General features: G+C 46.2%; 1 protein-coding gene across 1 annotated transcript; it reads right to left on the bottom strand.

Annotated features, from left to right (window-relative positions):
• Positions 1-2,446: 2,446 nt before the first annotated feature.
• Positions 2,447-23,353, bottom strand: TAL2 (TAL bHLH transcription factor 2). The gene is made up of 2 exons (XM_069001650.1): positions 23,311-23,353; positions 2,447-5,164 (listed from the first exon to the last, which is right to left on the bottom strand). Exon 2 carries the CDS (start codon positions 5,152-5,154, stop codon positions 4,801-4,803), a length of 354 nt encoding a protein of 117 aa, XP_068857751.1. The 5' UTR covers positions 5,155-5,164; positions 23,311-23,353; the 3' UTR covers positions 2,447-4,800.
• Between the last annotated feature and the right edge of the window lie 528 nt (positions 23,354-23,881).

Below are 23,881 nucleotides of genomic sequence, written 5' to 3'. Positions count from 1 at the left end.
CTGTGTTGATGACCTTTAGATTTAAGACTGCCTCCCAAGTGACCCCTGCCCCACAGGTCAGTAGTTAAGTCACCCATTCTCTCCACCTCCTTTCATCACCCAGCCTTCAAAGAACAAAAGTCAGATCTGCCTTGCTCACTCTACTTTAGCCATGGTCACTGCATATCATTCCCTAGCAGCAAAGAAATTTGTGGGAACTGGTTAGATACTGGAAGACGAGTTGCTAAATAGTTCATGAATCATAACGCCTGTGAAGCACATTGGTGCTGCACCTTTATTCTTGTTCAGAGAAAGATGCTAGGATGGATCTTAGCATCCTAAAACAACTCGGCTTTGCCATTTAATGTGGCTGTCCCAGGAATCCTGTCAGTCTCCCTGTGTGATGCTCACTGTACTCTCCTCCCCACTGATTTAGAGAAGGTACAGCAAACAAGGCTACTGCATAAAAGCCTCACCACAAAGTCTTCCTCAGCATGGGCAATACTCCAGAAACCACGAGGCACCACACAGATGTGGGATTTCACTGTGCAGTGTCTAGTGCCAAGCACAGCATGCTCACATCCACCAGGATTTGAATCCACAGAATCTCAAGCCAAAACCCAGACTGCAGACCTGCCCTTCCTCTAACCACAGGCTGGCCATCACTGGGATTCGTGCACAAGACTACAGCATCCTTGCAAGATACATTTGCAACTTATTCCTTTCCTTACCCAGCCCAAATATCCAACTTCAATTACATTCCATAGCCACAAGGGGATATTGAGAAAGTGGACATGACTGACAGCAGCCTGCATGCTTGTTCCTGGTTATTAGGAACAGTGTACAGTGACACTGCACCTCTCCTGGCATCGGTTCCCGTAGGCTCTGTAAGAGCTGAACAGTGGCAGAACATGTTTCCTGCCTCTGGAGAAAGTAATCCTCATTTGATCTGAAATGTGGACCTGTATTCTTCCACTGATCCTGTTAGAAATTCCAAGTAAAGGAGTGTCTCACTGAAATTCCTGCATCACAATTTCACAGGAGTACACCTCACACCCTCTGTGCAGGTTGGAGCAAGCAATGACTCTTTTTAACTTTCCAGCACTCCCTTTTGTACCAGGAGATAATAAAAATGCTTCTAGAAAATGCCACCTTAGCTGGTGTTCCTTGCAATATTGAGAGCCATAGCTGCACAGAAAAATAAAATTACAAAAGTGAAAAAAAATGCTATTCACACAACTCTGTTCAGCACTGCTAGTTACAGCTAAGGGACAATAGGGTCCTTAGGACTAGGGATATTTTTGTCGCTTGTACTAAGGTTTTCCCACTCCCATATCTGAGAATTTTCAGCCAACTCCAAATAACTTGGTCCATCTCCATGGCACAGGTCCCATTATCTCACAGGACTATGTTGGCATGGCTGTACCATGCCCACTTCCAGAGGAGGGATTGCCACATGATCCTCAGCACACAAACTAATTTGGCATCACCTGCTGTAAGCAGAGGGCTCTCTCTAAGGTGACATTGCCTTGCTTAGTGTAAATACATACTGGACATCACATATAAATACATTTTGAACCTCACATTTGTTGATTTCATGACTTTTATATATGATTCCTTGAGATGATGCTTTTCTGACACACATTTTGTGCAGAAATTCCTCTCTTGGTGTATCATAGAGCACTGTCAGGGATGTGAGACATCCAGTCAAGCATGAAACTGGAACTGGCCCTGTGTCCCAGTGATTTGCCATCTCTTCCTCACGACTTCTGCTGTCATCCTATTGCTTCCTCTCCCTTTCCCAGCCTCAGATTCGGTTGGGGATTAGGTTGTTCTCATCAGATGTTTGTCAGAAAACATCTTTACATCCTAAGCTCCCCTCAACTTTGAATTAACTTTTATATCTGAACCTGGACTCCTGTTTGAGTCTTTATGTTGTGCCTATCTGAACACCTCCAGATAACAATGGACTCCAAATTAATTCTTTAGAGTGTCTCATGCTTTTTAAAATGAGGTTGATTAAAATCTTTTGAATTGTGAATGCTTGGAAGAGATAATAATGTCGCACAATGAAATTTTAGTTTTCTATCTTTTTCAAGGGCTGGTCAAAATCTTCCTAGCATGTAGATGCAAATACATATACAACCCAAAATTGCAAGAAATTGTAATAAACAAAGAACTGCTGTCATTTTTCATCATCTGATAATGTTGTTTCTACCATCAAGAGTCTTGCATAAGAGATAGTAGAAGAATCCTCTGCTGGAAATTACATCCTAATGTTTTTGGGATTCTCTACCAAGTGGTATGCAAATGTAAAATGCAATTTTGGGGAAGTTTAGAAAGACAAAGATTAGTTTCTTAAATAATTTATTTGGAATATATTAGGTGTTAAATAACATCATATAGCACAGTGTTATCAGTTGCACCATATTTGTTCATGATCACACAGATAAGAAATCCCCAAAACACAAAGAAACTTGACCAAAAAAAAGAAATCTTTGGTAGAGAGATCTAGTGAAATACTTGCTGAATGTGACAGGGAGCCCCTGTACTGAAAGGAGATCAAAGAAAGCGGTGATATGAACCAAAGCAGTAACAAGAAGGGAAGTTTTTTAGCATAGAAAATACAACAAGCATGTTGTTACAGAATTGCCAGGTTTTCTTTCCCCTTCCCAGTATGACAGCTGCTCACGATGTTTTTCCTTGCCTTGGTGATGTGTGTTTCCTAGGATAGCAAGGACTGATAGACGCAATAGCACCACCACGCCTCAGCAGTAAGTGCTCTGATTTACTTGGGCTAACCTGTCCTGCTGCAACTCCAGCAAGCCAGCGGAAAGCTGGGAGGAGGACGTGGCTCATTACATTTGAGGTGCTGTGCAGAAGAGGCTGTGGCTCCATTTAGTCACATTAAGGCGGGCTGAGGTGGGGAGAAGCGAACCACGGGAAGGGCTCTCAGTGCCTTTCCACTCAGCTGCTCCCCCAGGCAGTCCTGGCAGCTCACAAACCCAGGGATTAGCAAACTGACTATTAGCAGTGTTCAGAAACCAAATCAACATGAACCCTTTCCACTTCTTTTCTTTCTTTCTTTTGGTCAGAATCTGTCCACTGGCATGCCTGTACCTTACAGCACCAGTGCTGGATGGGATGAGCTGTGTTCTTGTCAGACCTTGGCTTTTGTCAGTGCTGAGGACAGCTCAACATTCCCATAGCAGGAGCCAGCCCTGGCTTCTTTGGTGCACCTGGTGCTTGGTGAGGCTTTGAAAGGCAGCTCAGCTTCAGGTGCCAAATCTCCTCGTGCAGAAGGACCGTACATGCTGCATGCACAAACCCTAGTTCTGCTTTCTGAAAGCACCTCTTTGTCTCATGAACAAACAGAAACAGCCCAGGGACATGCCTTGGCCTAAGGGAGCTACATTTCTTCACCAGTTGTAAACAACTGTCTTTTCTAAACCTTGACATGTACCTTGGTCCACATGGAAATCAAGAGGGAGTTGTGTCAGTGGGAGCAGGATCTCACCAGAAAGCCATTCTACTTAAAGCTGGTGACATTTTCTCTGCTCCTCTAGGCTGCTCGTAACTCACAGGAGCAGACCAGGCCTTGGCAGGCACAGGTTGTAACTCAGGCAGGAAATTAAAATTGATTTCTTTGTGGACAACAATAACCCGCAGTGGCCACTTTCATGAAGCCTTTTTTCATCCTGCTTGTCAGCTAAACACCTACAGCATGGTGGTTGGTGTTTTTCCTACAGGGAAATAACTCACAAATTGAAGATATTTACACCAGTTTCTTTGTGGTTGCTCTGTTGGGCCATTTGGGGATAGTATCCAGGTGGGAGAGCCTCAGCTAGAGCAGGTGAAATCAGGCAGTTTAAGGGCAGTCAGCAAGGTATGGCAGGCATAACCATGGACATAGGCTTGTCCACAAAGGTTTTCACAGTGTATCACTGCAGCCTTTGTCCTGGGACCTCCCTCCCAAAGCAGGACCTCACCCATTGCTACAGCTCCTACAGAAGAATAAAGGCATTGAGCCACCAACCTCTTTGATGGGCTTTTAAGGTAGCTGGGGCATAGCTGACCACCTTCCTTCGCATGCACACTGTCACTGCTATGGAGGAGATTTACTTTGCCTATTGAACCCACTGAAACTCATCTATGACAATGTATTTTGTCACTTTAAATTGGCGCTTTTGCTTTAACCTAACATTTAATTTTATTTAATGTGCTTTCCTCTGACACGAGGGATCTGTCCAGTCTGATGAAGAAAGATGTAGCCAGGTTCAACAGCTAGGACCTTTTAAACAAAAGACTCAAGCTAGAAATAAGATTCACAAGTTCAAGAGTGAGTGCAATTAGCCCGTAGAACAACTGGTAAAGGACTCTGTCAAATGTCACATCTCTCAAAATCTTTTACTACTGAGGCCAGATGTCTGTTGTGGACAAATTTTGTGGTGCTGTCATAATTCTTCATCTCAATAATATTTCCTTGAAATAGCATGGGAGAATAATCTCTTTCCCTGTCAGAAACACTGAATGAATTTCTATGCCCTGATTTATGGAGGAGATCCAGGCAGAAGACTCTGCTGGCTTGGACTCTGCCATGACAGCAGTGTGTCCTTCCAAGCTCCCAGAGACCACAAGTTCTCCGTCTGGACTTCCAGGTTTTTGCACGACCAAGGACTTCCTATCCTATTAAATAAAAATGCAAATAAAATAGTGATAAATATAAATAAATAATCACAATACACAGAGGAGCAACCCACAGATTCTGCCAGGAGAGAGGGACTATCACACTAACACCAAGACTGCACATCTCACTGTCTGCTAGGGAGATGATGACTCTGACCAACACTCTGCTATATTGCTGCTCATGCTGGGACAGGAGACACCACAGTTTTCAATCAGTGTCAGCTCTTCCATGCTCTGCAAGTGTGGAGCTTGCTGGAAGAATCCCAGGATGCTGCCCCGAGCTGCCACTGCCGTCTGCTGCAGGCCTGGCTCTCCCAGGACCTTGACAAGGAAGTTGATGTATCTCATGGCCAACCGGAGTGTCTCGTTCTTGCTCAGTTTTTTGTCTGGTGGGTGAGTGGGAATGAGTTTCCTCAGCTTGGCAAAGGCGCTGTTGACATTTTGCTGCCTCCACCTCTCCCTGGTGTTGGTGAAGATCTTTCTTGTCATTCTTAAGGTGCTGCAAAGCAAAGGAGATGGTGAGTGAATGCTGGATACCCCTGGCTTTCACACAGGCTGCTTTTTTTAGGGGCACTGTACCCTCCAGGCAAGTGGCAAGCACAGAGTGGTGGTGTTAGGCTTCTAATTTTTGCTCTTTGTGGCTGGCACTCTTGTCCTGCGTGTCCTTCACAGAGTCACTCTGAAGACATCATAAGTATTGGAGAGGCAACCTGATGCCAGAGTTCAGTAAGAACTTCACAAAGGAAATAAAGGAGTTTAATTTCCATATACAAGCATTTGGTGCTGCTACAGGTCCAGCTTCTCCAGGTTCCCCAGAGTTCCCCTACAGCAGAATTCCCAACAGACAATGCATTTGTCATCCCACCAGGCTGTGTGAGAGCCACACAGGCCCTTTTTATGGGGGAAGGCAGGCAGAGCCAGCACAGAACATATCCACACCTCATTTCACATCTTCCTGGAGTCTGCTCCTAGCTGGCCCAAGCTTGGTGATTCCTGGCTGAAATGAAGCCAGGTGGACCTTCACCATGGGCCTTCAGTGAGCAGCCAGGTAACACCATGGACATGTGTGGCTGTGGTTATTTCAGGAGGTTATTTCCCTTCTCCAAGGAAGCACCAGTCTGGTTCCGTGCCCAGCCCACACTGGCTGCGCACTGCTGGTGTCAGAGACTTTTCAGTCTGGCTTCTGCTTGAGCCTCTGGGAAATGCCAAGACTAAGCCACAAATGTCATAAGTGCATGAGGGAAAGTGTGATTCCTACAAAACATGCTGGCATTCCAGACAAAATCTCTCCCCACTTGTTCCCTGTCCACCCTCACAGAGCCAAGCAAAGGGAGCCTTGTGCCCAGAGCAGACCTGGCAAAGAAGAGTACTGAGGCAAGGGGTGCACAGTGATTTTAAATGCCATTTACCAGAAAGACTGCCAAAAGTTCTTTGTGTTGCCCCAGCCCCTCTCCCACCACCATGGGAAAGTGTCTTCCCTTCTCTCTCACAGCCCTGGAGGAGACACTGATTCCTCCATTTCTGAAGCAGCTCTTTATGCCAATGGCACACAGACAGTTGGAGCAGGGAACAGCTATCCACAGCCAAGAGACTAAAGGACAAATGTTTCCACTTACCCTCTAATGCATGTGAAAAGCTCAGCTTTTTATACTCATTGGCAAACCCTTCTTTACAGTAGTCCTGTAAAGGGGAGTGGGGAGCAGAGGGAACAGCATCCTTCATCCACAGGAAGAGGAAACTTTGGGATGACAGCCCAGCTGTGATCCTGCTTCCATCTGAAGCAGCCTCACACCATGCAAGACATCCGGGGTTCACCGAAATACACGGTAAAAGTCCACGGGAATAAAGAAACACAAATGTGACTCACAGTTTAATTGGGATGCCCTGTCAGGGAGCCAAGGCAGGGAAGTTTCTGCCCAGCTCCTTCAAGTTCCAGTCCAGCACGGATTACCAGCTGCCAGGGGAACACAGCTGCAGCACTATAAATCCTGTCACAGCTGTGTTCAGAGACCTCTGGTCAGGGATGCAGCTGGTACAGGCACACCCCTGTACACTGTAAATGGCTGCTCACACTGACAATACCTCACAGGCTCCTCTTGGCCCTGGCCTTTACACTGCTAACACATTTCTATTATTTTGGTAGAATATTGAAATTACTGTCATACCTTTAGGGGATGAGAAAATTATCTCATCAAAATGGCCTTGCTTCATGAAAGGCTCTTTTAAAAAACAAACCCTCCTATTTCAGGTTGCTGAAAGTTTTTCTTGTCTTTTATAGACTTAACATTAAGACTCATTGCTTGATTCAAATGGGGATTGTATCTCTCTTTTTATTCTTTTTTTTAAAAATTGTTCTCCTACTCTGTGTATCATTTTTGGTTTGTGCTGTGGGAACAAATCTGCTTGGTGCTTTGCACCTACCTCAAGCATGTTGCATGTACCTTTTTGGCAAGAACACTGCCACATCAGTGGTACAGATTTTAAACACAGCCTTCCAGTGCTCCTCTGTACTGCAATGTGTTCAGTGCCCAAGGCAAAACTTTTGCCTTTACAGATTTATTCTTCCAAGCAGCTGCTCAGATCCGTGTGAAATTCACAATGCCACCTGCTTCTTTCTGTCTTCTGTTTTGGTGTTTATGTTGTTTGATTTTTTTTTTTCTTTTTTTTTTTTTTTCTTCTGAAGACATACTTATCTGTGTATTTTTTTGTATTTTTTGTAACATAGGGAAAGTTATTTGGGCTTCCTTTTTTCTTCTAATTGGTTGACTGGACTGTATTTTGCCAGGTCTTCAGAGCTCTGTACTGTAATTCTGCCATGTGGGTCAGTGTTTGCTGGATACCTGTTTACATCTCAGCTACAAATACCAAGAGAGAGTCTGTTTCTTGTCATCCTCCTGCTGCAGACAGTCCCCAGCACAGCACTCCAGGAAAGCAGGTTAACACCCAGCCCTGGTGCTGTGAACATGCCCTCTTGTCCTGTTAGTGGTGTTATTGGTGGAAAAATAAACCCAGCCTACTCCTTCAGGCCGTGCTTTCTTTGTCTCTCTACTCATGCCTCTGGAAAGGACAATGCTACGTTTGTGGTCATAAGCCTTGTCAGCAAACAGATGCCTTTGTGAGAACAGCTCCTGCTTTACACTTCAAAAACGTGTGTTTGTATTTCTGACATTTATTCGAGATCTGCAAACAGCAGCTCCTTTCCTTTCCCAGTGCCTCCTCTTGCAGCGATAGCTCTATGGGGAGCTTTGTAAGCCACCTCCATAAGTCTCTCCACCTTAAATTCCTCTCCTTTTTGTCTTTACTGGTGTGGGTTTCCTGTTGTTGTACTTGGAGTTTCAGTTAGAAACATAGGAGAAAAGTTATCCTGGTCCAATCCTGCAGTAACTGTAATTTTTCACCGTAGCTTTTTTCCTCTAGTCACCTACACATCCCTCGAGTTCTCTGCAACCACAGCACCTTCTAGTTAAAATGCAGCCAGTTTGCTGGCAAGGGATCTGATTTCCATTTCTTTTGTCTCATTCCCTTCCTTCTTTTCCTTCCTTGTCTCCAACCTTTCTCACCAAACTTGTCTTTCAATATGTTATTTGCAACTTCAGGTCTTTGCTAATTTCGCACATCTGAGCAATGTATTTTTAATCTTTCTCTGATGCACTGTATAAAATACATGTCATCTAGTGGTTGTGTGCCGTTTGTATCCCACTGGTCTGTTTTAAATCTGTGCAGAAGTCACCTGATTGTACATATAATGTACAGATTTATTGCACTAACGTGCAGGTTTGGACTCTGTACTTTCTGCTCACCTTCCCATAACCACATTTAGATTACAATTAAAAATGCAGGAAGATAGCATCTTAGATTCAAGAGGATTAATTCTGCTCTCAGCAATGTAAATCTGGAAGTTTACACCATTTTAACTGGAGGAATTACTTTGAAGGACAAAATTTTGCACTGAGGAAAGGATTTAACTCAGCTCAAGGAGGCATGTCCAGAAGTAGGAGGTAAATGCAATTTCATGAGCTAAGGTGCACAGCTGCAACATGTAAAGAGAATTGTGCAAAGAAATAACCCCAGTGAATCTGCTCCAACAACCAGAAAGAGAAAAAAACAAAGGAAAAACAAGCCACCACCACCCACCGAACAGACAACTGAAGGTCCTTCCATCCCCTGCCTACCCACTTGAAAAATATAAAAATGTGTGGTGGGCGGAATACTGGCTATTTTTAGTGCAGCCACGAATGTCGCCAGACAAAAGACTGAACCGCAGAAGAGATGAAGATCTCTACCATAGCAGCAGTTCTCACAGCCTCTCCATGCAAAAGCCTTTCAGGCAATTCAGGCAGCAGCAGCAGCAGAGCAGCAGCAGAGCAGCTTAGGCACAAAGCTCATCTCTGCCAGACATTCCCCAGCAAATGGCCCCCGAGCCAGCGGTTAATGTCTGAGGGCTGGCAGGGGACTCGCCAGGAGCCCGGCACTCAGTCATAATTAGCAGGATGCTATTAACTAAAGATCTTGGACAAGAAAGTTCCTCCCTCAAGTTATACCTCTGACCTCGATGAAGTTAAATCCATGTTGAAACTGGCCACTGGAGACCTACTCCTGCAAATCTTAATCAGACAGCAGATGCCTGCTGCCACCTAGAATTGGAGTGCTTCTAGTAAACCTGTGGTGCCACACCATCACTCCACAGGGGAAACCCAGTGCCTGCTAAAATTGGTTATTTAACACATTGCACTGGATTTTCTAAAGTCCCCCCAGCCCTTAAGTAAATGGCAACAGAAGAGCAGATGGTGCCTGTTTCCTCTACCAGGCAGGTGCTTGTGAGCATGATCTGCCGTGGGGAGCAGAGGTTCCCCAGCTATCACTCCTTGCTGCTGTGCTTTGTTCGCTTTGCATCCCTGTGATCTGGGCAAGAGGAGAAAGGGGAAACTCACAGTTTCCCTCTACACTTTCACACAAGCCTCAGAGCATGTCACTCAGCTTCATGCAGAGGGCAAGACTGAGCATGGCTGTCACAAGACAAAACACTACCTATGGCTAACATGTGACTATTTTTTTTCCCCCATTCCCTAAGAGGAACAAACTCACTCCTTGCAGCTTAGCCGTGCACTGTTAGCTGTATGGCTACTTGGATTTCAGGGACTTTCTTTGGGTTGGGAGGGGAAGGAAGGGCAGAGGGGACAGTGCACCCCAGCTGATGGATTGCAAGAGGAGCAGCTCACCTCTAAGGTACAGGCTCTCCCCTCCCAGCTTTCCTCAGCTCACTCTTCCCCATTGCTGTCTCCCTGTACCTCGGTACCCTTTCCAAAGTGCCTCCCACCTGAAATCCCACAGGTGCATTGCTGGACAAGGACACAGAGAGATCTCTGAATCTGGGAGTGGATGCTAGGCGGGCAACCAGGGAATTGAGCTTCTGTCCATGTTTCCCTGCCATGCATCAGGCAAATTCCTTCTTTGTTTTTTTTTTCCCTGCACCTCCTTGTCCCTCCTGGTTTTAAACCTCTGCAAAGTTCGTGGAAAAAATTATTGAATGTGTGTGTGAGCATTTGTGTGTTAGAGCAGACATGAGCACAGGATGGCCCAGTCTTTCAGTGCTGGTGTAATGAATGAGAAGAGCCTCTCCCTGCATTCCCAGTGTGATTCCTAGCACTGTCCGTGAACTTCATTTTATTTCGAACAAGATGTGGGAAGAGGAACTACTTCAGGAGTAAACAAGGGCTCCTATCTCTGCCTCATGCCTCTGTTGGGAGTGTTATCCGACAATCATACTGCAGTATGCAGTACAGCAGAGCAGCAAAAGCACTATAAAAACCAGCCCACGCTGACACGGTGATTTACCTTTTTTAGAGCCTGTAAATCTAGGACAAAATGCACATAGTAGAATCTCTGCTTCTGGGAGCCCTCCTGTCTAAGGGCAGCATTTACAGAAACTCTCACAGCCACACTTGTGCTCTCACTGAACCTTTAGAAAAAGGAAATCACTGGAGTCTTCAAAAGCAGCTGTGTGAAGGTCTCAGGATTCAGTCAGCTTTCATGTTTGGGGTTACTATACTGCATGTGATCCCAGTTTCAAGAGAAAGGTCTTTCACCTGACCCAGAACTGCCCCTGGGCTTCTGAGCTTTGTAATCCAGTTGCCCTCCTGGAGGGTGCAGGTCTTTGGCAGAGAGCAGCTCTCTGCTTTGTGAGAAATCAGCCTTGTCAGCAGACTCTGCACACCGTGCAGAGTCATGGCCTCTAGGCCTGCCTTGGGAAAGGAAGATCTGCAAAGCAATGGGCTGCCACCCAGATGGGATTTCGGAGAGCACAAAGTATGTGGTCGAGAACTTGACAATAGCCTTAAAGACGTAGCTCAAGAAAAGGTTTACTCTGTGCACGGGAGTGGACTTTTTTTGGATTTGGGGGTTTCTTGTTGTTGTTGATTTTTTCATGTGGCTCCCTTCTGCTCAGTATGTTTTATGGTGCTTTGCAGAAAGACGAATTATACCACAGCTCTACACCAAAAAAATAAAGAACCCACTCATGGGCTGCAACAGCTTTTGCTAAATGGAGTTCCAGTGCACTAGCAGGGGCATGACAGCTTGCTAAGCTGAGAAAGGAACACTCTGCCAGGAGGTTTAGCCTTTATTTGCTAAAGTTGGACTTGTGTTATTTTCTGTTCCAGAGAATCTCAGAGTCTCTCTGGAAAACTGCTTCTCTGGCCTGAATGGCAGTTCCTGTGGGTTTCCTTTAACAAGAGTCTCTGCAAATGAACAGCCCAAATACTACATACAGACACTCTCCCCATGCTTTAAGGTAAACACAGAGGAGAAAAACAATTTGGTTCTGTTCCAGGAGTTCTTCAGGTCTCTTTTTTTTGTTCCCCCCTGTTCCACAGTGATATTTCTCCCACCTCATTGCATCACTCATTCCTGCCTCCCTCTCTCTGCCACAACGAGGCAGGAGGGCAGCTGTGAATGGCAGAAACCATTTGCCCTGCCTATGTCCACGTCCTCCTTCCTGGAAGGAGAATGTAAGTGAGGAGTGGGACCAAGTGCTGCATGTCTTACAGCTCAGCAGAGAGCAGTCTGCAGCAGCTCACGCTGTTAGAGAAGTTGGGAACAGAGAGGAGAAGATCCAGGTCTGCAGAGGACATTTGCATCAGGGGAAAGGTAGATTATTTGTTATGCTTGGATGTGGCCCCCAAACAATATTTGCTTTTGCTTTCTGTCCAGGTCTGCTCTGAGGATGGTGGCAAATCTGTGACTGCAGGCAAAGCAAGACTGAAGGTCTGAGAGCATCCGGTGCAGAGCCCTGTCTTCCTGCCAGACCTCAAACCAGGCTGCTGACCACCTTGGGTCACACCAGTGCCTGCTGTGCCTAAGACCAGAGGTCACCATGAGCATAAAAACATGGCCACCACAGCAAAACATAGCTTCCAAAAGTGGGATGCAAACTGCAAGACAAGGAGCACAACCCTGTTTTCCCCTGAATGTCTTGCCACCGATCTCTGTGGGGCTGCTCCTGAGAGAAACAGCATCACAAAAATCATCCCTGCCTCAACCACCTGTGTTTAGTCCACAAGTTTCCTGCCTGGCATACTGAGCACTGTGAGCACTTCATTTCTTGGATCATCAGCTCATATCACAACTACCGTAAAGATTTATGTAAACAGACAGTAAAAACAAGCTGCATTTATTTTAGGTTTTTTAATCTGGTTGGTTATCTTTGTGGTTGTTTGTTTAGTTGGTTTTTGGTTTTTGGTTTTGGTTGGTTTGGGGTTTTTTTTGTGTCTGTGTGAAATAATATAGAAATGCATGACGGAAAAAGATTCTGAAAATGAAATATTGTCCTGTAAAGTTACAAGGAAATCAGGAAGGATAGAGACAACTGCTTCAGGAAACATGCATGTTTTGCTGTTTATTCACTTTCTCTGGCAAATAGTTTTATGCAGAAGGCTACCCCTGGAAATAGAAACGGGTTTTAGATTGTCAGTTTCAAAAGCTTTGTCACAAATCTGAGAGTTACTAATATTAAACAGTAGAAGTGAAATTAAAAAACAGTTGCTAAGCTTCTCCTCCTAAGTGCACTGTTGAACTAAGGAAAATTCAAATTCTTGTGTATTTTACATATGCATCAGCTGTAGCACAGCTGACCTGTAAAGTATGGAGATATTTTTAAATATGTGGGGATTGGAATTTAAAACTGATTCCTTACACCTTTACCTGTTGACACTGTCAGTGAATTTCCACACAGTCTAGTGAATAAGCATACAGCATAAGACTAATTAGTACATGATTATTTGTACTTTTGCAAGGAATTTGTTTTAAATAACAAACAGCATTGGAGAATTCAGTTAAGTTTTAGTCCTTAACTCAGGGAGTCTATGATGCTCTGTTTAATCCTTTTGCACCAGTGCAATAGCTCTGATTTACAGCACTTTGCAGTGCTATAAATGAGTTTGCCTAGTGTTTAATTATGCAGCTATGATGTAATAAAACAGGAATAGTAGGAATAGTTAAGAGCCGTAATTAAAATCACTTTAGTTTCCTTCACATGTCACCACCAACATTTCTCTCAAAAGCAGTAAAACAAATCAATATTTTCTTCTGGTAAGGTCCAACTATCTGAATCTCTGCAGATGCTGGGAATTTGGAAAGTTCAGGTACAAACTGTGTCTTCACTTGATGAAGTTCAGCCAGCTGTGAGTGGCTGTTTGTCAGATGAGGTGCCTTACTCTTAAATTTTTGATGACAAGAGCCAGAGGTGCCACAATAAGAAATGAAAATCCAGCGAATTGGTAAAAGGCTACTGCAGAAATCCCTTCTTTTAAGGATATTCCCTGCTCTGAGGGGAAACTTTGGCATTCCTAAGAAAGTTGCAAGATCAGCCCGAAAGAGGGGAGGATAGCTGTAAAGAGAAGAGGCCGTTGTCACTTACTTTTCTGGTACTTGTGCCTCTGGAAACCTGGTGAACAGGCAGCAAAATCAGACGCTTCCTATGTTTCTTTCCCGACTGCTTTTCCAGTGCCTGGCCACAGAGCTTGCTCTTGCTGGAGTCAGCTTAGCGCCGGTCCCGGCTGCCTCATTTATAGAGTAGCAGGTCCTTTGTCTGGCGCGTGTCACCACTAGTCCTGGCAATCCAGGGAGCTTGTTTTGCATCTCCCAGGAGATTCTCTCTCTGTCTTGCCTTTTCTCCGCTCACCACATGCCTCCTGCCCTTTTCTGGGGCTGGTATGGGGTGGTAGCTAGAACCATCCTTACCAGCTTTAGTCACTTAGCTAAGTGACTATGGCTTAGGTCAGGTGAACTTTGGCAGGAAAGGATGGAACCAGCATTAGCAATAATGTAATTTTTCTCTCTGTTTCCTCTTCTGTTTGAGGAGATTCTTTTTTTTAAATTTTACTTATTTATCCAGATCTGAGCTTGTCAGTGTTTCCAGAGACAGAGCTGGCTCTTTTAAAAGCCCTCTCTAGCATGACTCAGAACTGAGGAACAGGCTGGAGTATTTATTGCACTCCCAACCAGGAGGAGGCTCCTGCTCTGCACTGACAGGATGTGAGGTGCATTTGGGGGGTGACCGTGTGCAGGCAAGTGGATCCTGCACTCCCTGCTTTGGTGGAATCTCCCTCTCACTTGGTGTCACTGCTGGCACCTTCTGCAGCCAGAGGACAGCAACAGCTGCTGCTGTCCCGGTGCTGCCCCAAGCCCTGGCTGCCCCTCTGCCTCGCTCCATGACAGCAGGAGGCCACAGGTGTGAATTCTCACCTCTTCCAGCCTGGCCTTCTCTTCAGGGCCCAGTGCACTGAAGGTTTAACTCATGCTTTTACAACAAAAATGAGTCAGCTCCACACCCCCATGGCTAAGGTAGGGTCAGCGAAACACAGGCTTCTTTCTCTACTGCTGGGGTGTCCCCAAAGCTTCTTCTCTGCTGAAGGACAACAGGCAAGCAAGGTGACATCTGAATGCAAAACCCAAAACCTGCAGAATAGCCCCATCCCCATCATGTGTCTGTGTCCATGACAGAGACCGCTCCATCCAGCCTCGCCCTTGCCCTGGGTAACAATGCATTCATTGGTCAAACATTGGCACAGGCTGCCCAGAGATGTGGTAGATGCCCCATCCCTGGAAACACTCAAGGTCACTTTGGATGGGGCACTGAGCCACCTGGTTGGATTAAAGATGTCCCTGCTCAATGCAGGGAGGTTGGACAAGGTGGCCTTTAAATGTCTCTTCCAACCCAAATCAGTCTTTGTTTCTATGAAAATAGTCACAAAATCGCCCCAGGCATGGACCAGCTTAGGTTTAATACGGATCCTTTGGGATCCATACAATCCTTTGTCCTCCATCCACGTCTCCATTAAGTGCTGGGAGTTTGCTTTGGATGAACATCAGAGCAAATAGGGAGAACGAGAGCAAGATATGTACTTATGCCCTGGACCAACAGGAAGTATGCTGGGGATATAAAGGGGAGCACAGGATAGGGAAGGAGAAGCTCCAGCTCATCACCCTGCTTTCATGGGGCAGGAAAAGCTCTGCACCCAGGATAAGCCAGCTTTAGGCACACTCCACCACTTCCCTCTGCCATGTCCCAGGAAAGCTCAGCTAGTACCCAGGCCAGATCACCCCAAACAGCAAGATGGTTCAGCAGTGCTCACCTACTGGGTTTTTAAAGCACTGAGAATGTTTCAGTTAACAGGATTGCTCCATGAATATTAATAAGCTAGGAGTGGAATGATGCGGTTGCTCTCCGGAGAGAATGAGCCTCGGGTCCCTGCCGGGGCAGAGCTGTTCCCTGCAGAACTCGACTGCAGGTTCAGCCCTTTCACACGGTAAATTAACAGTGGCACTACAGCCTGAAAGCTGTGTCAACCGCTTCATTTAGCACAAGTGTTATGTTAACTAAAGGCCCTATTCCGGAGGGGCCTTTGGCCTCACAGAAGCCTAATTTCCATGTAATTTACATTGGAGAGTTGGAGAGTGCCCCTCCTCTCTGTTACTTCCTCCAACCCATTATGTACCCAAAATCTGCCCCGAGATGCTCCAGCCTAGCAGGCAGCAGTAGGGAAGGGGGCTTGCAGGTCCAGAAAGGGAAGGGAACTGAAGCTCTTGATCCCTAACTGCTTGGATACTTTGCTGCCTAGAGCTTTCCAAACCCGGCCAGACAAAGCACTAAAAAACACAGTCAGCAAAGCTTCTTTCCTTGCAGGGAGAGGGGCAGGATGGACTGCTTTTCATTCCCACTCATGCATCCACGCAGGAGAGCGTGCAAACACAACAGCACTTTGTCCTGCACTGCTGGGGCACTCCAGGACCCACTGCCAGGCGTGGGCAGGAGGTCCCAGGTGCAGAGCCAGCACTGGGAATGCTGATGAGATGGCACAGTGTTGCTGACTTTTACACCAACTTCAAGGTCTTTCTCACCCTGTAAAAATGCTCTGGAGGGGTCATACGTCAGAGTCTGCTTCACTGTGTCTTTATTAAGCTTCCTATTGAGCTGTGATTACTTGGCACCCATTAACCACACCAGTCTCATTCATCTCCCTCTCCATACTTGTCAGCGACCTGGCAGCAGGGGGAACACATTACCAATCCATCCCTGCAGCACTGGCATTACTTTTCCACAGATCAACCCGTAGTTGCCAGGATAGTACAGCTCAGCCAGGAACAAGAGCTGTGGAAGCAACATTGCTCCCTGGGCTAGCTCCTCCTCACAAAAATTTCTGCTGGGATACATCCTGACAGTTTCCCTGGAGTCTGGGGCAATTCTTTACCTGCAACAGGTCTGGTTGTCAGCAGCCACCCATTATCAGTTCATGAAAATTGAAGGGGATGCCAAATGCATTTTGTAAGGTGTGATATTAGCAGGTTATTTCATCCACCTCACTTCTGCACCAGGAACTGCTTGACCTGGATGAAGTAGCACTGACTGCACTGTTCTTATGCAACTGCACTTCCACATGTGACTCCGTGAAGTGGGACACTTGAGAGTTGGCCACTTTGAAGAGGTCAAGAACATGTGGGTGGCTGCAAAGTGTGAATGTCTCAAAACTGGGTCTCTTTTTGAAATTCGGCATGCCAGGATTAACATTCCAGCCCCTGAAACATCCTAGGGGCATAACCCTCGTTGTTCCTCTTCCTAAAAGGAAGAAAAGCTGTTTCTGGCATAGGGGACTGTGTGGTATGCCAGCAGGAGTGAAAGGCTTTATCCTGCTACACAACTTCCAGGGCGAAGAGAAGCCTCTCCAAGACAGAGCGATGGTCAGATGTGCAAACAAATGTTTATGGTTCACACTGGCCCAGACCTCAAACTCTGTCTTTCTCTAGCAAGACTCTTTCTTGCAAGTGACCAGGATATAGCAGAGAATCCTGCCTAAATATGAGCAGAGATTTCAAAGGATTGGCCTGAATTCAAGTCATTTTTTCTGCTTTGTGAGGTGACCCAGGTGAGCCTGATGAAAGCAGCTCACAGAGAGTGATGGGCAGGAAAAGGACAGCGAGAGGCTGCAAACACACAGCTGTGTTATCACTGTGAGTTCAGAGCCGTGCTCTACATATGGGAACAATAAGAAACAATTACGCACATCTGGGCTCCTGACCTTTAAAATCATAATTTAGATTAATGGATTTTGAGAATATTGAGCTGGAGGAGGATGCTTGAGGTTCAGAATACCAGCTGCATGCAGACTGCTTGAAATATTAAACTTTCATCATCTGAAGCTCTTTCGTAGCATTTTGAATCTCTTATTAGCGTTAACAAAACACATCAGGGGGTGCTTTAAATTCTGGCCACACTTTCTGGCTTAATTCCAGAAGCCAAAAATCTTCTCCTTTTTAATGCTGAAACTTGCTGATAGCATTGAAGAAAATGTTTAGCCACATTAGAATAAAGAGACTGAAAACCTAGTGTGCCTCTAAACCTTTTCACTAGGAGCAAGGGGAGAGACAAACAGCTCATTTTCCACTTGACACAGATGCACCTCAACATTAAAAGTTCTTGGAAATCACCTAAAATAGAGGAAAACAAGGCAGGCATCTGAAAGAATAGCAGCTGCCACTTTCAGGGACACACAGTGTGGAGCTCAGCCAGGTAGCATGCAGCAATAAGGCAACCACATCAGCAACACTCAAAACAGAGATTCAAAGAAATATGGAGTTGAATTTAAGAAAACCTTTCTGACCAGACTAAAGGCCCCAAAGGTCTTTGCCATAGGTGCACCTTCTACAACAAACTTAAAACTAATGACAAAAAGTTGTCAAGAGACCAAGAGGTTTAATTTCCAGTATGACTTCAGGCAAAACCCTCAACCCCCAGCCATCTGGATTTGATGTGTTGGGAATCTCTAGGATTTTCCACAGTCTGGCAAGTCCTCTTCCTTCATGTGCAAGTTTTTGGAACCCCACAGCTTGTTGTTTGAGGTGAACTCTTGTAAGGAAGAAGGGAATTTGCTCTGATCTGTCTAACATCTCTTAGCGCAGGTTGCTGCATGGGAATGGCTGAGGTTGAAATCCCTCAAAGCAGAGGTCCCTTGTTTGGTGCTTGAGGCTGCTCCTCTTGCAGGACCAGCGGTGCATGTGTGTGCAAAGGGACTCTCCAATAAACCCAGTCTTTCAGGAGCTCATTATGATCACACAGTCCAATTCAGATAGAAAAAACAGATGTACTCACTGTTCTGACTCTTAAAGGTAGCTTTCTTCCTTCGCTTTTAAAGTTATTCCATCCTATTATTTTGCTGAATTATGAATGTATGCCCATATTGCTGCCTTGATGGTGGGGGAGATGGTATCATTTCAAATTTCATTTTCAACAGCCTTGTTTCCATTGTTTTTAAGTACCTTTCTGTATTTCAGAAGCTCAGCTGGTGGAAAGTGATGAACTTTCATCAGTTACTGCAGAACAGTGCTGATTTGCAGCATGCAGGTATCACTCCATTACTCTTTTAATTCACCTGAATTCCATCACATGACCGTGCTAAACACCCCCTTACTTTCCTCTGCCTCTACAGAAAGCCAACAGCAGAGAAAGGAACACGACTTTTTGTCAAAATTCCTCCAGCTGAGAACTGTGCAGGATGCTTATCTGACCACCTGCATTTTCAAAATAATTTTTCAAGGTCAGGCAGAAGCTCCTAATGGTTTGGACCAGGGTGTCCATTCCCCACCTGACCATGAGTATCATTCCTGCAGAGCTGATATTCCAGCCTTTCACACCCCAGCACAGGGAAGCAGCTCCATTAACACCAGTGAAGTCCTTCCTGTACACATCGACGTATCCCCACCCCACGCACGTCTGTCACCTGAGTCCATGAAACCAAGACATGCCCTGTGACCTGCTGGATCCATCAAACCTGCAGGATATGAACCTTGTTTTTACAAATTTTAAACAGCCCTCAAGACAGCTTTGCCTACCCTGAGTGAACAAGGCATAAATATCAGGATGTGTGTTCAGCAATGGAGAAGGACTGGGGGGGCAAATTCTCCTGGGCATCTGTGAGTACCAAATCCCAGTGCAAAGCCCTGGTTGTATCTGCCAGAGCAGAGGCAGCCCCATCCTTGTCAGAAACAAATCGCATTCATCCAGGAGTACCTTAGCACAAATGTAGCTCAGCTTGATTTTCTGGGTCATTTTTGATGGGCACACAGAGAATTAACAAGCTCTCAGCTCCTCTCTTTTAGTTGCAACTGACCTCTCTTGCCTTCTCCAGCTTTCAACTCCAGTTGGCAAAAAAAATACCATCGGTTCTCCCTGGAGGAAAAATGTGACAGCCTCAGAGACCAAGTGAGAGACACGTTCTGAGAAACTGTCAAACTTGAGGAAGGTGCTGGTGTGACTGCCTGGGCTCCTGACCAGTGTTTCAGGAAGACACAAGCCTGTACCAGAGCCAGAGGTGATAACTTTGCCTGCACTAAAGCACAGGAGCAGGTTTTGGGCAATACAAGTCCAGGCTTTGCAGGCTCAGATTGTTTTTGGTAACCTGTCCCTTCCTTCAGTTTGGTCACGTGCTCAGGAGCTGAGCCCAGGCTGGCGGCAGCATCTCTCAACCAAACCTTGTTTGTGGTGCTGGGCTTTCCACTGTGAATAACCAACTCATAACAAATCACAAATGCAAAGGAACAGGCAGGAATCACAGAATAAGCTGAGTTGGAAGGCACCCTCAAGGATCATCAGGCCAGCTCCTGGCCCTGCACAACACTGTCCCCAAGACTCACACCATGTGCCTGAGAGCATTGCCCTAACACTTCTGGTCTCTGTGCTCCAAGGAAGGCTCTTCCAGCACACCATCCTTGGGAAAAGTTCTGGCCTCCAGGAACGCACCAGCGTTGCCCTCCCCAGCCCAGCACCAAGGCACTGTTCATGCACAGGCAGCACTCACTCCTGACCTTTGGTTTGCTGGTGTCTCCCAGTGCTTGGCCAAGGCAGAATGCCTGCCTGCCTGCATGGAAACAAAGCCCTGCTCCTGCTCCTCATCCCAGCACTCTCTGCCCACCCCTTTCAGCACTGCTGCCTTTTTGCAGTTTAAATGTTCCTTTTTAGAGTGCCTTTTATTTCCAGCTTGGAGAGCAGGGGGACGAGAGATGGAATAGGGATGCTGAAGTAGTAATTTGCATAATCTGATTAACAGAGGATTATCCAATGGCTGCTGAACAGCCTTAGTGTGCTTGAGCTAAAAACCTTACTATTCATTGCTCTCACCACCCTGCAGGGCGGCTGCACCTGCAGCACCAGCTAATACTCTCCTGGGGACTTCAAGGAAGGAGAAAAGCGGGGGCATATTTTTATTATTATCTGGGGGAGGGTTGAGGAGCTGCAGCTTCTTGTGTGCAGCCCCTAATTGATCTGTCTGCATTAGTCACCAGGAAGATGAAATGAAAGCTGAGCCAGTTGGCATTATCAGGAACAGCCATCACCTTTGAAAAGGGCAAAGGGCCCAGTTTCCCTGTGGCCAGTTTAGTGGGGCCCATCCTGATCTGCCATGAAAGAAGCTGAGTAGAAGGGGCCTGCACATGTAAAAAGCACAATTTCCCCTGAGCCTCACTCAGCTGGGAGCAAACCAGTCCCAACCCTTGCTCTAAGACCTCTAGGATCATCAAGCCTAGTCATTAACCCAACACTGCCAAGTCCACCATAAACCATGTCCCTAAGTGCCTAATCTACATGTTTCTTATATCCCTCCAGGGATGGTGGTTCCACCATTTCCCTTGGCAGCCTGTTCCAGTGCTTGACAAAGCTCTCACAGGAGGAATTTTTGCTGGTATCCAATCTAAATCTCCCCTGGCACAACTTGAGGCTGTTTCCTCTTGTCCTGTCACCTGGGAGATGAGATCAACCCCCACCTTGCTATGACCTCCTTCCAGGTAATTGAAAGAAAAATAAGGTACTCCCACCCCAAGCCTCCTTTTCTCCAGGCTAAATAATTCCAGTTCTCGTAGTGGAGAGCAGCAAACTCTCCTGTAACAATTCAGCAGGCAGGCTACAACAAAAACCAACCTGAAAGAACAGATAAATACCATAGCTCCTTGAGCACACTACAAAACTCAGCACCACATAAGGGCATTGACTGTCCAGCTCGCCCAGAAGGAATGGGAGATGGGTGAAATTCAGGTCCTGGCAAGACAAGACGAGATCAACATCTGCTGGTTTCCACAGAACCAGGTCTGCACCCCAAGCATCTACCCATGATGAAGGGTTGAAACTGCAAACTGAGAAACTAGATTCTAGAATGTGGACTCTAGAATGGAGAGAACTGGGGACACAGAGATCTCCAGCTCAGGAGAAAAACCAGATAGCATAACCTGGGACCTCCCACACACATTCACATCAAAGCCAGGGGAAGAGGAAGAATTTGGATTTTTTTTTTCCCCATTATAAAAAGGGACATCTGTAAGGCAGGCAACTTTAAAAGATTTTAGAACCTTCCAATGAAACTAAAACTGGACATTCTAGAAGAAAAAGACACAACCAAATTTAATCCCCACCCCCAGTAGAAATGCTGCAATATAATCACCAAGACTAATTGTGAGTCTTTGTTTCCAGGAGCACACTTCATCCTCACAGTGAGGTCTGGAGATGCTTTACATATTCATTTGTGACTCAGACTGCTCATTTGTTTTTGAAGACCTGCCTGACAGCTGCCATTCACTGACAACACCTAAACAGATTTACAGCTCAGTGTGTCTTCCTTACTCCTCCTCACAGTGTGAATGAACAATGGAACACAGTGGCCTAGTAGAACAGGGAGGTTGCAGAGCATCCTGAAGTCATCCTGCCTGTTTGCTCATCCAAATTCTCCTCCTCTTCTCAAGCAAGAAGAGGAAAAACTTCTGACTTCGGGGCAAAAAACGCAAGACCAAAGGCTGAGAAGAAGCCACCAGAGGACATGTTATGTGTGCACAGCCATCACCACTGAGAGGGTTGTTTTTTTCAAGGAGCTGTAACACAGAGAAATAAATGTCCTTTTGCTGTTCAACCCTCAGTGCTCCCTGGAAAAAATGGCCCCTGCCAGCTGCTGGCTGACCTGCCAGGCTGGACAGCAGTTGCACCTGTGGGATGGCCAACAGGGTGTCCAAGGTGTCTATAGCAGTGGTATCTCCATACTCCTCTCTGTGGCAGAGGGGTCACCAAGATATTTCTGTGCTTTGGTGTAATTAATATTCCTGGGTTTAGGAGTTAACTAGAATCTACAGAAAGTGATAATACTGCATCCTGGGGTACACGAGCTCTCCTGCTTCGAGAACGATAATCTCTGTTGCTAAACTAATCCTTCATGCTGGCATCTTCCCAGATGTCAAGCAGAATGAAGAACTGACAGCAACCCCACTGGAATTTCTCTTGCCACGTGCTGTGGGAAACCTGTTTCCTACAGAGCCTTATTTCTCTGTACACCTCTGTACAGCTCTGTGAGGCCTTCTTATGCCTCAGGACTGTTGAATCTAGACCCTTGCCTCCTGATCAGAAAAACATTCAATATGGCAAGAGGCAAAATGGATGTGAAAGTAATTTGCACATGTTGGTGGATAAAAGTCAGGCCCCTTCTTCACTTGGTCTTGTTACTTCAGTACAGTCCTGTTCTGTGTTTTGGAATTGAAGGGCTAGGACCTGGTGCAGATCATCTGGCACCTCATGGTGTCCCAGGAAAGCTGAACATTTCCACAGATCACAGACACAGCAGGGACAACAGCAGCATCTGTTTACTCCATCGTGTGTTCCCAGAGATGGACTTTTATATATATTCCCCAGAGGCTCAGCAGCCAGAGGAAAAACATTTCCTCACAACTGCTATTACCTTTTTTCCACACTTCTGTCACCCCCAAAAAAGCAGCAGAGCTATTTAGCTGCCATCCATTCCCCAGGCACACAAACTTGACCCACATGAGGCACAGAAAATACACAGACAGCATAAACAGAATGAAGAAGAAAAAACCCTTGTCCTGAGCAGCGGGCACATTTCTCACGATAAATCTTCAACATACAAATAGCAGCAGCTCCTCCCCAGCAGACAGCAGGCAAAGTTATGGAGCAAAAATCATGCCAGGGAAACACATACAAATGTCAGGGTCTAGGTCTGCTCACAGGGGTGAGAGGGAGGGATGCATCTTGTGAGGAGGTTGTGCTGCTCCAGCATTAGATATCCGCTTAAACATTGACTGTCTCCTCAGAAAGGTGCAACATACCAGGCGCTCTTCCCCTTCTCCCTTGCCCAGCCTTGCCCCCGGGCCCCTCCTGGCTGACTCCGGCTCCCTCCGCAGCTGAGCAACTGTTTGGGAACACAGGACAGCTCAGCTCGGGGGCCCTGCGTTATTTATGAGTTTGGAAATCAGAGCCGTTCGGTTCACTGCCAGTAAATGGCAGTGATTGGAAGGAGGCGGAGGGGGGGGGGGGGGAGGCTTGTGTGCAGCTCTTGATTCTCTATTCCCTATGAAAAGGGAATCACTCCAGCTAACTGGCCCACGGAGATAAGGATTTCAGACAATCTGCATTAGCCTGATAAGCCAGGTTTGCATTTCATAAAGATTGTTTGTTAAGAACCTCAGTAAAGTAAAATACAGTCAGACGGGCTTATCAGCACAACTCATTTCCACTCGCAACCCTCTGCCTGTCAGTGCTGACATTTTTTTTTTCCCCCTATAAATTAAGGTCCCTGCTTGTGCCTCGGGTCTCTGGGATGGAACACGGACTGGGCAGCGGTGGGGGAGGGCTGGGGAGGACAAGGAAGAACAGCCTGAAACCTCCCAGCTGCGACTG

This window comes from Aphelocoma coerulescens, assembly GCF_041296385.1.
Source record: "Aphelocoma coerulescens isolate FSJ_1873_10779 chromosome Z unlocalized genomic scaffold, UR_Acoe_1.0 ChrZ, whole genome shotgun sequence".
Taxonomy (NCBI): domain Eukaryota; kingdom Metazoa; phylum Chordata; class Aves; order Passeriformes; family Corvidae; genus Aphelocoma; species Aphelocoma coerulescens.
The sequence above is the reverse complement of the archived record's forward strand: the minus strand, read 5'-3'. Positions and strand labels throughout refer to the sequence as shown.